Source organism: Diadema setosum, chromosome 9, assembly GCF_964275005.1.
Source record: "Diadema setosum chromosome 9, eeDiaSeto1, whole genome shotgun sequence".
Lineage (NCBI taxonomy): Eukaryota > Metazoa > Echinodermata > Echinoidea > Diadematoida > Diadematidae > Diadema > Diadema setosum.
In genome coordinates this window covers 23,656,925-23,672,393 of record NC_092693.1, presented here as the reverse complement: position 1 = coordinate 23,672,393, position 15,469 = coordinate 23,656,925, and the positions used below count along the sequence as shown (strand labels likewise).

Here is a 15,469-nt window from a genome sequence, read left to right as displayed (position 1 = left end):
CAGTGTCAAACAGTTTGCAGGAGAATGGAAGGACCTGTGCTAATGTGCATTGAAATCAAATTTTAAGTTGTCTGGCATATCCCCTTATTAAAAAAAAAAAAAAAAAAAAAATCCTCTGCTCTGAAAATGCTAATAGAGAGGGTTTGAAAGGGGATGCCTTATACAATGTTGTCTAACATTCCTCTTTCCCATCTATAAGAATCTACATGATTCTCCTGAAAATTCTCATAACATATAAACATTTATTTATCCATCTTTTGTCTTTCCTTCATTTTTAATGTCTACTAGATGGTATAATAAACTCCATGAAAATGGAGAAAATATTTTCTTGTTCTTTTTGTGTCCAAAATTTGTAATATCTGGTTTTAAAAAAACACTGGAGCACAGAAAAAAAAAAGAACATTGAGCAACAAAAAAAAAAAAAAAAAAAAAAAAATTCCTGGTACAATGTTTCAACATGACCTTGTTTTATCATTGTACTTCATACTGAGAGTCCCCTGTAATACTTCCTGGACTCCTGTGCAAGCTCCACTTTAGTTTGATAACATTGATAACAATTGAAACACAATGGTAACACCAGCAAAAAAAGAAGAAGAAAAAAAGACAGTGGTAAATACGACAGTGTAGTACGTCTTGCATGCAACGTGTTGGGCTACTGCTTACAGTGAATATGAATGATGTGTGGTAAATTAGTGCATGCAGAGTACATGGTAATGGTATTCAGGAAAACCCAGCACAATTTAAACTGCCTTGTATCACTTTCTCAAACTGATTCAGCACATTTTAATATACTTGAGTACCTCTAAGTCTGATGTGCTGAACCTACACAGGTCATAATGATTTTATATCCTCATCCTTTACATAGGTATCATACATTAATATTTTGAGTAAAATACATGTACTGTGCACCCATGTGACACTGTACTAAAAAAAAAAAAAAAAAAAAAAAAAAGGACAATGGCAATCTGGTGTGGAACACTCACAGAAGATAATTCCTAAACAATTGACATTTACAAAAATGAAGTTCTTGTGACTTGGAAAACGTATTGCATGAAAAAAGAAAAAAAAGAAATACAACTTTTCAAGTTAAACATCATCAGCCACACCACAGCATCACTGCTCAAAATTTCATCTCTGTACTGAAAAACTCATACTCTCGACAATACCTTGGGTAAACTGGTCGGGACCAAGGAAAGCTTTTAGTTTCCATGTAATACCATCTTTGTGATTAGAAATTCCATTGGAACTGATTGAGTAAACTAGCTGCAACAAAAGTGACTTGATGCAAGAATTTAATCAATTTCGATAGACAATTTTGTATCAATTAAAACAAAAGAGAATAGGTTTTATGCGGCTGCAACACTGCCAGGGACGTTGTACCTCGGTATGTTACTAGCAATGGTTCGACTTGTACGAGGTCGACTTTACTTCTTAAACACAGTATTACATTTGGCCTACATTTTGGCTGATTCCAAAAGCCTGAAGAAACAAAAAGAAGACAAAAGCAAAGGGGAAAAAAAAGCAAAACATCGAAAGAATATCACCATGAATGAGATATTGGAATAGCCATGTTGGAGTTCAGTGTAAGATGTCAACCAGTACATTGGCATCCAACCACAGCCAGGGAAGACAGTAGACTTGTGGGAATGGGTTACTGCTTCTAGGATCTTGACAAGCAGTCCTACTCCACTGGTCGGTGTGCTGCATGTAGCCTGACTTTAATCAATTCACTTTATCACTATTAGTGACATTGCAAGACATTCTTCAATCTGTCTAATGTTTCTCTATCTAAAATCAGAAGATGAAAGGTATAAAATATCATGAGGAGGCACTTTGCATCACCAGCTAAATCTGCATCATCTGCAAAACCTGATAAACTGATCACTTTTTTGGCCAACTTCCATCTGCGCCAAGCCCAAGTGACACCCACCAATTCCTCAGTAACAAAACACTCAACCAAACTGATTTATATGTTTGAAATCGGACATTTTCAGGAATATTCTCCTACACAATCTAGGATAGGCCTCAAAATTAGTTCCTTCCTTTTTTTTTCTCAGAACTATACCTGGTACCTAGTCTTATTTTTTACTGTTTATATCTGTATCTGATGGTTATTAGCTATAAAAAAAAAAATTCAGGTGTTTGTCTTTTTGTTTGCTCACCTCGACACAGGTCTAATAGATTGTGTAGAAAATGATATCGGCTTCTATGGAAGGCTATCAAACTACATGTTCTTCTAACTTGATGCAAATTAAGGTTTTTAATAGCTATTCATTAAATATATAAATAAGACGCCTCAAAGTAAAATTAGTAGGATGCAATACGCACGGTGCTAGGTGATGGAACAATCATGACAAGTTCCATTGTTGCAGCATAAATGAGCCATCAAAAATCCATGCTGACGATGGTATTTAACAGTAATTCCTTGGGTTCCTGTTTGATGCAGCATGCTGCTGCTAAACATGACACATGGTGACTGACATCAATGATATCAAAGTCGCCCATGTCAATTTTAAACCGATGGCTTTCGTTCGGAAACCTGCCCATTCAGAAAACATGAGGCACACAAATCTCCTGTCACACAAGGCATGCTGTCCTCAAATTCAAAACAGATGTAACATAATTTTCTTCATTCCTGGGAGCCTTTCATTTCAGCTTGTCGACAGAAGATCTCAGAAGTCGTCATCATCGTCTGAATCCACACGTCTCCTGTCAAACTGAACACAGAAAGAGAAACAAAACTATAAATCACATTTCCACAGAAGCAGTAACATCCATGATGGCATACATTGTGTGTGATGCTTTATACTTTTAGCTTCTGAATAGTGGGGAGGTTAGCACAAACTCTCAAAATGCCAGCAATTACACAAAAGTTATTGGACTGTCAAATGGCAGTCAAGAGGTGGTCATATTGTTTGATATCTATGATCTGACAATATCTCACTCTAGTGAACAACAATCATTCTGTGACTACATCCAGAGTTGCATTGGTACTTTGCTCCCACAACGCTGTGTGTAAATTGGCCTAGTGTTGCATGAAGTTTTGAATCAACAGAATTGGATGGAGTGCAATGAAGCAATGAATGAATCTCCAAACTTACCTTTACTTTTGTTGATCTGCTTGTTTTCTCGCTGACTTGCTCCAGGAAGCTTTTCAACTGCTCCTCTCCAATCTTGTTGAAATTAAAAATAAAATGATTGTTGGCGTAAATCCACTGGGTAACTTTTCCCATAAAGGAAACTGATTTCATTGCATTTTTCTCATAATGTCTTTAAATATAAATTTAGTTAACAAGCAAAGCTTCAGTCACGCAAACCAAACTACAGCAGTGCACCACATACTCCAGAGCATTCCAAGTTGCTGATAGACAGAGACCTATCCGATAATGAAAATGAGAGCTGCAAAAAGACTTCTGAATAATCCTAAAATGACACTGCCTACAAACAAAAATGTCAAAAAAAAATCACCTCAAGAACAAAACAGAACAAAATAGTCACACTTAGGACTGTGTACTGACTTGAATTTATTCTAAAGTCCGCATCATCTATTATTTTCATGGTACTGAAGGGCAAAAAAGAAAGAAAGGAAGAAAGAGAGTGTGAGGCATGACATCTCTTGCTGCCCGGGTCCAGGTCCTGTTTAAGGTCTCTGGAAGCTTCAGGTTATAAATGCTTTCTGGTGCTATCTAATAGCCCATGGAGCTACTTAGCCATAGTTTTTAACGTACATGACAAATATAAAGTTGAGCGGGAAAAAAACTACATTTTAAGCTGGAGAAAACATGTCATAAGAGGGAGACACACAGCTAGAGCTAGAGAAATTCAAACTCAAGGCAGGAGAGAGAGAGATTTAGCAGAAATGACCTCAAAGAGGAAGAGTTTGAGTCTCAAGGAGTGCACATGTATGCGTGCATGGGTGTGTACCTTGCCAGGAATCTGGCCAGTCCGAGCCATCCTGATCAGCATGTCTTCCACCATCTTAGCCTTCTCTGGCTTCACCAGAGCGATGCTGTTTACTGCATGTGACAAACACAAACACACATACATCAACATATTATGTAAACAGGTAAGAAGAAGAAAACCTAGTCAATACTCTGAATGACGATCATCTAAAAATTTGATTGGAATGTACACAAACGATGCACCTGTGGTACTGACCAACTACGCTGTTGATTATCAAAAATATGTATATGATATATTCTCGCATCAGGTTGTGTTTATTGCAGCTGCTTGATAAACTGAAAAATATCACAGTTAATGATTCTTAGTGTTTATTGCAGCAGATCAATGTAGAATCAGCTGCCAATCAATAGCAATAATATCAAAAATATTATGAAAAAGAAAATTATACCCATTACCCTGAAAATCGATATGTTTATAAGCATATCCAGCTCGTGTACATTGTGTTGATAAGTGTGTAATGGTCCAGATATTTAATTGTTACATGTAAAAATAAGAAAGTAAGAAGTTTGTTAAACATAAGAATGACAAATAAAGTGTCTATAGGTATGAGTGTGCACATGTCTATTCATTATCACAATATGCCAGCGATAGAAAATATATGGTGTGGTTTGTTGCCATGCCATCTACACAAGTGATGGAACATCTTGTCTCTTTCACTCATTTTCATCAGGTGTAGAACTAAAAAATGCTAATAATATGAAAACATGTGTGAGTCTGAAGTAATTCCCCAAGTCAGTTCTGCATATGATAAGGAGACTGATGAATAGTATAAATATTTTGAAGAGGAGCCACTTTTCATGCTGGAACATCTACTTCGAAATCATGTGTCCTCAAGTGGACATCTTATTTTTAAACAACCGTTTTTCAAATAAAATGCATAGACTTGAATAGACTTGTATGCAAATGTTGTGCATGATCAGCTTTGTTTGTTTGTTTGTTTGTTAGTCTTGAAACTTACATCTTGCCCTGGCAGACTGATCCAGAAGCTGTGCCAGCATGGAGTTCTTCATCTCTTGCTCCCTAAAAATGTCACGACCGAAAAGACATTAACTTTCACAATGAACTCTTGACAAAACAAGCATTCGATCAAAGAACTGGTGGTGCTGAAGAAGAGATAACATCACTTCCAAAGGCGCTAGGACAGGAACATTATCCATGATATGAAAATTAATTCCTATAAAGCTAGAATATGTGTGAGGAGAAAGAGGAGGGAATGTGAAAGACGGATGGAACTTCACATCTATTGCAGCTATGGGGTCTTCAATCCTTTGATAAGTTATTCCACACACATTCAAAACTTTGTTAGGTTTATTGCTTGGTCATGTGACTTGATTAAGACATCTACCTGTCAGGATTCCAAGAAAGTGTTCCTCCTCCAAAAGGATAACAAATTTTATGATTCTGTTCATTATAATGTAGCATTACCGGTATATTCTTACAAATTTTAACATGACTGAGTAAGTAAATCTGCACAACTATACAAATCAGAACATTTTTGTTATCTTGTTTTGACTGTGATAAGGAGGAAAAAAGTACTAAAACTGCAGGATTCTACCTCATACCAACTGCTGTGTTCAACTCCATACTCACAAAGACAGTTTCCATCCTTTAACTTCCACATACCTATTAATGTACTACGCCAAGAAAAGAACAGCGGATGCCTATAAAAGACTGATTTCAATTTAAAAACATGATATGTAGTTGTTTTCATTTCTTCAAACATGGTGTTATCATCATAGCAAGATCATATATAGATCAAAACTGTGGTCATAGCCTAAAGCGATACACTTCAAACACAATGTACAAGATAATCAAGACACATATTAATTCATATCACAAGTTATTTCAAATCAATATCAATACTGGGTAATTAATTCAATAATTGAGCATTCCTTCAATGCCAGTGCAAAGACCACATGTAGTATGTTGAAAAGTCCACTACCTGTCTTACCTTTTTTGCGCCTCGGCTTGCTCTTTCTCGTTACCTTGGTTCTGTAAGAATTAAGAGAAAGTACATCCTTTTATTACAAAATTTATTTACAAATTACTGTCCCATATCTACTTTGCCTTGTTTTTCAAAAATATTAGAAAAAAATAGCGTTTACTCATCTTTATGATTTCCTGCTTGAGTATGACTTATGATATGATAGTCAGTATGGGTCCGCCAAAATTAGTCTACAGATATGGCAGTTATAGAAAAACAGGACAGAATAATTCAAGAAATTAATGGTGGCAAAGGTGTTTTAGCAGCATTCATGGATCTTTCTAAAGCTTTTGACTGTCCTTCTCATGGAATTTTACTTTAAAAACTACATTATGGTGCACGAAGTGTATGTTTGAAAGGGTTTAGATCTTATCTTAGTGGAAGAAAACAATTTACTATTTACCATTTTTTTTTAATTCATCTTTTAAAAATATTGATACCGCTGTGCCTCAAGGATCCATTCTCGGACCCTAACTGTTTTTTTATTTATATAAACGACATTGTAAACTCTTGTTATGAATCTCATTTCATTTTATATGCAGATGACACCTCACTTCTTGCCTCTCATAATGATATCAATGTTTTGATTTAATAAATATCTTTTTCAAGTACATAGTTGGTTCAAGTGCAATATGCTCACTTTGAATATAAGTAAAATGCAATATTTATTTTTTAAACGGGGAAGAGTGCAATATGATACTGATATGATTTTGAAACTTGGAGAAACACATTTGAAATTTTATGAATCTATTTTTTTGTGTGTGTGTTGTATTCAATAGTACATTGAGTTGGAATGATCATATTGATTTTATTTGTATAAAAATTTCTCATTTTATTGGAAATTTAAATGTGATTCACCAAGTTACATTTTGTTAACTCTTTTAATGCTTATATATATTGTATGTTTTATTTTACTGTAATTCTATCTAGGAAATATGTACTCTTGCCAAACTCAAGACTTTTTCTTACTTCAAAAGAATTTGTGCAATATCAGATTATAGAGCATCAACATCTAAACTATTTAAATCATTACAGTAACACACCCTTAAATTGCAGGATTTGAATAAAATGCAAATATGTTCTTTTATGCAACGTTATCATGCTAAAACTCTATCACTTTATCAACAAAATATGTTTTCTGTGGACTCTGATGTACATGTTTATTATACAAGTTATTTGAATCATTTCATCAAAGGGGCTTTTCAACTGACAAATCTAAATATTCATTATGTCACACTGTTCCCGTTTTTTCGACTATTTTAGATTTGAACAAACTTTATATACAATTTAAATAATATCTTCAAAAGACAGTTCAAGAAAATGTTGATTAGTAAGTATTGATACTTTTTTATATGGATGTAGGCTATGGGTCTTCCTTATTTTGTATTGTGGTGTTTAGGTATATTTTTTTGTTATGATTAGCTTGTGATGAAAAATCAGTTTGTTTAACAGTCCAGAGAAAGAGCTACCAGAGTCTGTCACACTTGGATATGAAGCTTTCCAAGTGAAACCCTATATACCACCCATTATGAGATGTTTTAAATGCCACAGATTAGGGCAAAGTCAGGCCCAGTGTAAAGGAAAGATGAGATGTGTCAGGAGTGTCGGCGATCACTCTTTTGACAAGTGTCAAAACAAAGAAACACCAATGTGTGTCCGATGTAATGGCCAGCATAGCGCTGCATACGGGGGTGCCAGGAGTTGAAGAAAGCGCAAGAAATCCAATCGTACAGAATAGAGAATCGAATCAGTTACGCAGAAGTGGCAAAAACCTTACGTCAGAAACAAGAGAACACGGATCCCGAAAATCAGAACAAGGCCCCAAATGGGCAGAAACCCCAAGGAAGAGGGCCATGGGACTGCACAGTTCCTGCTGGGCACCAATTGCCTAGAGAGCGACTGGTGGAATACACCAATCAGCACTGGCATGCGGATGTCAGCCCCCTCAGTGAAAACGATCGGGCAGAGGCGGGCTTGCTGCTAGAGGAGGAGGGCATTTCTGTGGGACAGGTTGTCCCCACAACAGAAAGTGGCTGTTGCTGAGGTAACGGGTGAGCCAGGCCCACAAGCACTGGCTCCCTTACCTGCAGAGGCAGTCGAGGATGCAGAGACAGCAGTGCCTGGCACTTCAACACCGGCACTTGCCACAACCGCGCCTCGGGAACCCCCTAGAACTAAACGGGTGGCCAGGTTCGATACGCATAACCATCCAGACCGGCTCCAGTCGGTGGCCAACCAGCCGGGAATGCCACAGCGTAACCCTGACATGACCACTGGCCGCGGACCCGACCACCCATTTCCAATCATGGGGGCGGTCCTGAACTTCTGCGATCCAGAGCGGTTCCCCCACCTGGATTTTGAAAATGACCTCATGAGATCGACGAGGCGTGGTCCCCATTTTAAGGTGGTAGTAGGGATCCATCCTAAAAAGGCGGCGATCTACACACCAGCCCAGTGGGATGGATTCCTCAGGTTTCTCTGCAACCCCCCCCCCTCCCCCCCCCCCTCCCCCGAGTGTCTGCCACAAGTGAGGTTGGCTTCAACTTCTCAGCACCAAAACATCTCTGGCGCCCTCAGGAGGAGTTGTTTAACCGTATCCTTTCACTGGGGACCTTGGGGCGCATCCTCGTCATGCACCGTTGAGGTGCCACAGCAGACCCGTGTGGCAGCACGGTAAACCGGCTGGCCATCCGGTTCATAAAGAAGAAGTGTCTTGCTCACCAGTGAGTTCATTTATACTCCTTATACTCCTTTAGTAGGGATGCCGGTATGGTTCGGGCCTGGGTAGCTGCCTTTCCTCACTACTATTTCAGGGTCTTGGGGCTGATTCAGTTCTTCAACCGAGACCAACTCCAAGCAGTGAAGGAAATCCCCCTTACCTGGCTGCTGCTAGAGACAGACTCCCCGCATCTCAAGCTGCATGCGGAGTGTCATTACAACACTCCTGTTTATCTGGGGGATGTGGGGCAGCACGTGGCTAGGGTGCGGGGGATGGCTCTGCCTGATGTCATGCAGGCCACCTATGCAAACGCTGAGCATTTGTATGCTTAGGGGCCTGCTGACCCCCACGGTGTATATATTGTATACATTAGTGGGTGGGGTATTTAGGTAATTTTTGGTTGTCTTCCCGAAATTTTGATTTTTGTTTTGAGATTGGCAAATGGCCTGAAATATTTGTTTTGATAATCTAATTATATTTGCCAATCTATAGGGCCGGGGGGAGTGTTGTATATATGAATAAATATGTTCATATTTTCGCCTGTGCGGCATAATATGCCTGGCCCAAAACCGGCAATTATGCTGCACAGTGCATAATCAATGCGCCGATGCATAACGATACAATACGCACACACATGCAGCACACACACACACACACACACAGAGTAAGCATGGCGCATCTCAACCCCCCCCCCCCAAGCCCAAATTGGGCAACCCGTCTCTAAGCAACGGAGGGCTACCCACATAAAGGGGCTACAAAAGGGGAATCAAAAGGAAGAGAGCGAGGAGACCAGATAACAGAGACCAAGCCAGTACCGTCAACACAGAAAGTTATTCGCGGTTCTGTCTTATTCCACTGATTCTTGTCTCCGTCAGCACCGATACTCCAAAGCAGGGAAGTGCTGCATAATTATGTTTCGTGAGGCGTAATATATAACATCACAGCAGCTATTTAAGCGTCCCGCACAACAACAGGTTGGTAGATAAAAGAAATACCATTAAACTTCAGGATAACAGTAGTAGTGCGAACCCTTTTTGTTGTTGAACACAAAATGCCTGGTCTTGAAGAGAAGAGAAAAGTGGGGTTGATGGAAGAAACAGGTTAATTGCGATAGGTTTAGTAGGAAAGTGGTGGTGACAAATTCCACGATCAGTATATAGAGAGTTTCCTTCTCTGATTCATTTATGTTGGATAGGAGACATTCTGAAAGTGGCAGAGTGGTCTTTAAGAGAAGGGAAAAGTGGGGTTGATGGAAGAAACAGGTTAATTACGATTTATTTAGTCCAGGAGTGGCCGAATATGGTGACAAACTCAACGACACTACAGTTTGGTCGAGAGTTAAGGGCCTATCGCGGAATCTGTCACCGCCTATAGGAATGCAACACAGTGAGCACGGGCTGGTGACAAATTCCACGATTAGTTATACTAATCGTGGAATTTGTCACCGCCTATGGGATTTGGACGCCAGTTAACACGGGCTGGTGACAAATTCCACGATCAATATATAGAGAGTTTCCTACTCGGATTCGTATATGTTGGATAGGATAACATTCTGAAAGTGGCAGAGTGGTCTTGAGGAGAAGGGAAAAGTGGGGTTGATGGAAGAAACAGGTTAATTACGCTTTATTTAGTAGGAGAGTGATGGTGACAAATTCCACGATCAGTATATAGAGAGTTTCCTTCTCTGATTCGTATATGTTGGATAGGATAACATTCTGAAAGTGGCAGAGTGGTCTTGAAGAGAAGGGAAAAGTGGGGTTGATGGAAGAAACAGGTTAATTACGCTTTATTTAGTAGGAGAGTGATGGTGACAAATTCCACGATCAGTATATAGAGAGTTTCCTTGAGCAGCATACACTAAATAAATTGTGGAGTGTGATGTGATTTGTCTATGTTGGATAGCATAACTACTAGTATCTGATAGTACAGACTAGTAGGCCGACTAGTACATGTACTGAAGAGAGGAGAAAAGTGGGATTGATGGAATGAACAGATTAACAATGATTTATCTAGTATGAAAGTGGTGGTGACAAATTCCATAAGTATATATACAGAGTCACTTTGCCTTAAAAACAAATATTCAAGGGATCATGTGGTTAAGTTCTCAACATGCTTGACGTTCTTCGCATAATTAATTGTTCATAAATATAATTCAGAGGTGCGCTGGAGTGCAATTCAAATGCTTTCTGCCACTCCCTTCGAAGAGCTAATACGAACGTCTTTCCATCTTTCAAAACGTTGGGCATTTGTTGGCAAGTGTCTGTCGAGTAACCGCGTAAATTACAATGACATCAAGAAACCGGGACATGTACATTCTGTGGACTGACATTCAGGATATCATTGGTAATGCGAGCCGATGGCCACGGAAAATTAGACGTTACTTCTGGACGAAAAATATTACACACTGGCAGTGGTGTTTGGTGGCAGCCTTCGTCTTTGTGAATGGACTCAATCCCGAAGTATTTATGGAGTGGGCAGATCTGCTTGGACTCTGCAGAGATCGAGCAGCCACATGTCATTTCAGAGCTTTATTTAGACTCTTTGAAAATGGAAGAGCGTACAAATTATACGCATGGAACGTTACAACCAGACACTATGAGTTTTTAAACAGTAGTCAAATATTATTAGGTGTTCTGGTCTTTTCAGGTAAGAAACAGTTCTTTTCTCTTTAATTTTCATTTCATATTCATGAATGTCAATGATTAGAATAAGGGTGCGGTCTGCAGATGACGCCACCACTGAGCCACGTAGCTGGAAAGCGACTGCTGCCATTCGTACTCGCGCATCCGTTTGGAGAACACGGGGTATTCATCATGTCTTGGAAGACCAAGGTTGAAAGCGTCGACACTCTGCATTTCGGCCATTTTCGGAATCCATTTTCTTTTCATTTTTTGTTATCGCAAGAGGATGCTGTCTTGTACAAGTGGTTGGAGCAGAACGGCCTCATTGCGGCAAATTTCTTCTGCGAAAAATGTGGGAGACCTTGCAAAGTGGTGAGCACCAAGAGCAGAAAGGGCGGGAAAATTTGGAGGTGTAGGGGGTCTGCTACATGGAAGCATGAGACAAATTACAGCTCTCACAAATTTTCGATTTTTGAAGGAGTTCATCTCGACGTTTGGGATTTATTGGTGTTTGTTCGCAAATGGCTTCTGGGATCGTCACTTCATCGATGCGCCATACAGTCTGGCATGGACTATAAAAAATCGGCAGTGGACTGGGTGAATTTCCTAAGGGATCACTGCAGGAAGTTTGTCCACGATTTGTACTACGAGGAGGAGGAGAAGCTAAGGGGAGAAATAGAAATAGACGAAAGTCTTTTCGGCAGGTGAACGAAGTACCATCGTGGAGACCCTCGCGGTTTGAAGATATGGATATTTGGGATGGTGGAGCGCTCTTCCATTCGCTTGATTCTATATCCTGTCGAGAGGAAGGATGAAACCACCCTCATACCACTCATCGAGAGACATGTAGAGAAGGGGTCCACTATCTACTCCGATGGGTGGCAAGCGTATAGCAGCCTTAACAGTCGAGGTTACCATCACTTCACTGTTGAGCACAAGCATACTTTCGTTCAGCGGTACAGGAATACTTCTACCGGCGCGGAAAAAGTGGTCCACACAAACACAATCGAAGGCTCGTGGAAAATTTCAAAGGACCACTTTCGCCGCATCAATGGGTGCAAAATAACCACATTTGAAAGCCATCTATGTGAAGTTATCTGGCGGAACAGAGTTGTGGTGAATGGCAACGACGTCATATCCGCCTTCATCAATCTCGTGCGTGAACATTACTCTCTGCGTCGAAAACCAAACTTGGAGATGAGGGTGCCGCTTTTTGACAGTTGGCATGTCACGGAAGGAGAGAAGGTGATGCGAGAAGAAGATGGCAATCCTGTCGATACTTCTGTCCAGTCTGATGTGACGGTTAAATCTACCTCGCCTTCGCTGCCGTCAGTCAGTTCAGATGAAGCTGGCCCATCAACTTCCAGGCCTACAGCTCACACATGAAATGTTGCCCCTACGCTAGCATCCGACCCAGTAGCTAAAAGGGTCCACTCTCCGCCTGCCTCAAACTCTACCACCTGGACAGTGAAAGGAAAAAACGGAGAAAACAATAGCAAGGGTAAAGGCAAAAAAATGCGCACAACATCTAGCGCCAGTACTAGTAGACTTTGCCATCCCGAGGGATACTTGGCAATTCACGCTAAAAAAGGAAGCAAAACGTTGGAAAAAAAAGATAAATCCATACTCCAAATCCAACTTCGTGCTAACTTGGTCTTCATCCGATAGCGATTTCCAATAGGGCTTAACTCATTCACTTGGATCACGGAAACAACAAACTATGTAGCAAGTGTCAAATTTACAAGTAACCTACGCATTTATCTGTTCGTCTACTACTCCTTCTGTATTGATTATGTGAATATCCGGCCTTCAAAGGAGAAGTCTTGATTACTTTCCAGAAATTTTAGAAAAGGATCGACGCACATTTGAAGAGAGAATGCGGTATGCTGGTAAGTTTCATCAAATTTCTCGTAAACATAGCTGTTTATGTTTATTTTCTGCATAAAACAAAAATACTACTAGCCAAAAAGGGATCCGGAAAACCTCGGCAAAAGGAATATAAATAATCTTTGAGCTTACCTGGTATAGCTGGTCTTGGTTGTTATGGGCCCGATGTTTCACGTTCGCTTACATCAATTACAATATATCGGACTAGCCACACAGCGGTAAATAGTGAAAAACCACAGCTTGGTTAATGTTGACCTCTCGGCAGTGCAATCCACCACTGTTATTATGCTACCCAGTTCAGCGTAGACGGATCACGTCACAATCCACGACTTATTTAGTAGAAAACGTCGAAAGAAACTTCTTTTTCCGCCACTGTAGTCTGTACATTTACAACTGAACATTTACAGTCATCCTCAAACAATCGTCGAGTGTTGTTCTCCGCAGTTGTTGTTATGATTGTCGGGTTGCAAATCAATCACGTGGACGCAGGTGGGTGTAAGAAAGAATTTTTGAACAGGTGCAAGTGAAAAGCAGGGAGGTGGGATCAGGGTATTTATTTTCCGGCACACCTCCCTGTAAAAATGCATCCCGACGAAAACAAGAGCTAACGAATGATGAGTGGTTAGCTAGGCGCTTGCTAAGCTCTGGAAAAAGGGAGTCTAGTCAATCGACGGAGCAGAGTTGCAGTACTTGGTGTTGCTATAAAATCGTGTTTGATGGCAATCAGTCATAATATTGACTATATTTGGCACGTTATATAATCCATATCTTTATATAATTTAATTTTCCATATTGACTTGATATTCATTAACTCTTTCAAACTTTATTTGAACAGAAATACAGTTGAACCTCTATTATCCGGCCTCCCTTTATCCGGATCTCTCTATCATCCGGACGCAATGTCGCCGTGATTTTTTTTATCTTTTTTTAATAATTATGGCAGGAAACACACATGAATTACATATACTTGATACATTTCTTAATAATTATTTAGGTAAATCATCCCAAGAATTTATAAAAGAAAATGATTTCCGCTTGCAAACACGAACCTCTATTTTGGGGTCTGTTACGGAGTGTAACAATGAAAAGGTCGCAGTATACACATTACTACATGTGGTACTACAATGGGCTACATCAGTACATGTGTATGTGTATGTACCATAGAGCTCTATTATACGGTATGTACATGTATAAAGCATTGAGTCTCCCGTATCCGGCCAAATCCCTTATCCGGATGAACCCCGGTCCCGACTTGTCCGGATACGAGAGGTTCAACTGTATACATATATTATGAGATCGCGCGAGTGACGGAATAGTGAAAAGAACCAGGGAAACACACACTGCACAGTTGTGGATCGCAGCGACCTCCAGCGATTAACTACGATTGTGCGAGTCACTCTCTCGCAGAACACGCGAGCTGTCAAAGGCGAAATTGTCCTGCCGTGGAAATTTGTCACTGGTGACAAATTTCACGATAATGCCAACATCAAATGACAAAGATCTATTTTAGGCGTTATATAAAACAAATAATAAACTTTAACGTTAAATGTTTTTCATTCGTGCAATGGACAGAATATTTCATTCGGTGAAAGATGAAATGTTTGATCCATTCACCATGATTCTGAATGGATCATTTGACATTTCATCTTTCACCTCAGGAAATATTCTGTCCATTAAATTGGTAAATTTAATTGCACTCATAAACGTTCTAATTTGTATAATATAATGGTGTATTAAAGAAAAAAAAATGCATGGCGTGAAGTATTGGAATCCGAATTTTGAATGCAACGCCAAAAATTATAACAACAACAACAACATCAATGGGGTACAGTGCACTGGCCACTGCTGCAGCGCAGTGCAGTGTCGATGTGTTGGACACTAGATACAATACTTGTATACCACAGAGTGCTTGGTCCCACCACTACGTTTCTATGTAGCTTTCAACTCCAAACAGGTGTATCAACGAAACTCAAACTGCCTCAAACGTCAGTTATATTTGTGCGTAGTAATGACCTCTACTTACATTTCCAAACTGTTGCTGCAGTTCAGCCATCCTGCGAGCTCTAAGTGCTTCTAGTTCTCTGTCCTCCATGATTTTCTTATTAATCTGAAAGGACTCAGTTTCGGTAGAGTATACAGGGATTTTTAGTGACTTGACCCTCGTAGTAACCTGTGATGTGTGTGTCTCCTCCGCGAGCGAGCGCGAGCGTCGAAAGAGAACATTTCACCGTTCCTGCTTAGCGTTAGCGCTTTTGACGTGTGCATGCTGTGCTAGCTCTGCATTTGCTCTACATG

The 15,469-nt window shown here is 39.9% G+C and overlaps 1 protein-coding gene and 1 pseudogene across 1 annotated transcript; one reads left to right on the top strand and one right to left on the bottom strand.

The window, feature by feature from the left end:
* Nucleotides 1–1,666: 1,666 nt before the first annotated feature.
* On the bottom strand, nucleotides 1,667–15,333 carry LOC140233165 (programmed cell death protein 5-like). The gene is made up of 6 exons (XM_072313281.1): nucleotides 15,198–15,333; nucleotides 5,915–5,955; nucleotides 4,922–4,983; nucleotides 3,925–4,016; nucleotides 3,102–3,173; nucleotides 1,667–2,717 (listed from the first exon to the last, which is right to left on the bottom strand). The coding sequence occupies exons 1-6, from the start codon at nucleotides 15,264–15,266 to the stop codon at nucleotides 2,673–2,675; spliced, it is 381 nt and encodes a 126-aa protein (XP_072169382.1). The 5' UTR covers nucleotides 15,267–15,333; the 3' UTR covers nucleotides 1,667–2,672.
* Nucleotides 11,286–12,744, top strand: LOC140233132 (uncharacterized; annotated as a pseudogene).
* Nucleotides 15,334–15,469: the final 136 nt, after the last annotated feature.

Coding starts and splice junctions, on each gene's coding strand:
- LOC140233165 (XM_072313281.1), bottom strand. CDS start 15,266: ATGGAGGACAGAGAACTAGAAGCACTTAGAGCTCGCAGGATGGCTGAA. Junction 5,956..15,197: donor TGCAGCAACAGTTTGGAAAT/GTAAGTAGAGGT, acceptor TAATTCTTACAG/AACCAAGGTAACGAGAAAGA. Junction 4,984..5,914: donor CAAGCCGAGGCGCAAAAAAG/GTAAGACAGGTA, acceptor TGACATTTTTAG/GGAGCAAGAGATGAAGAACT.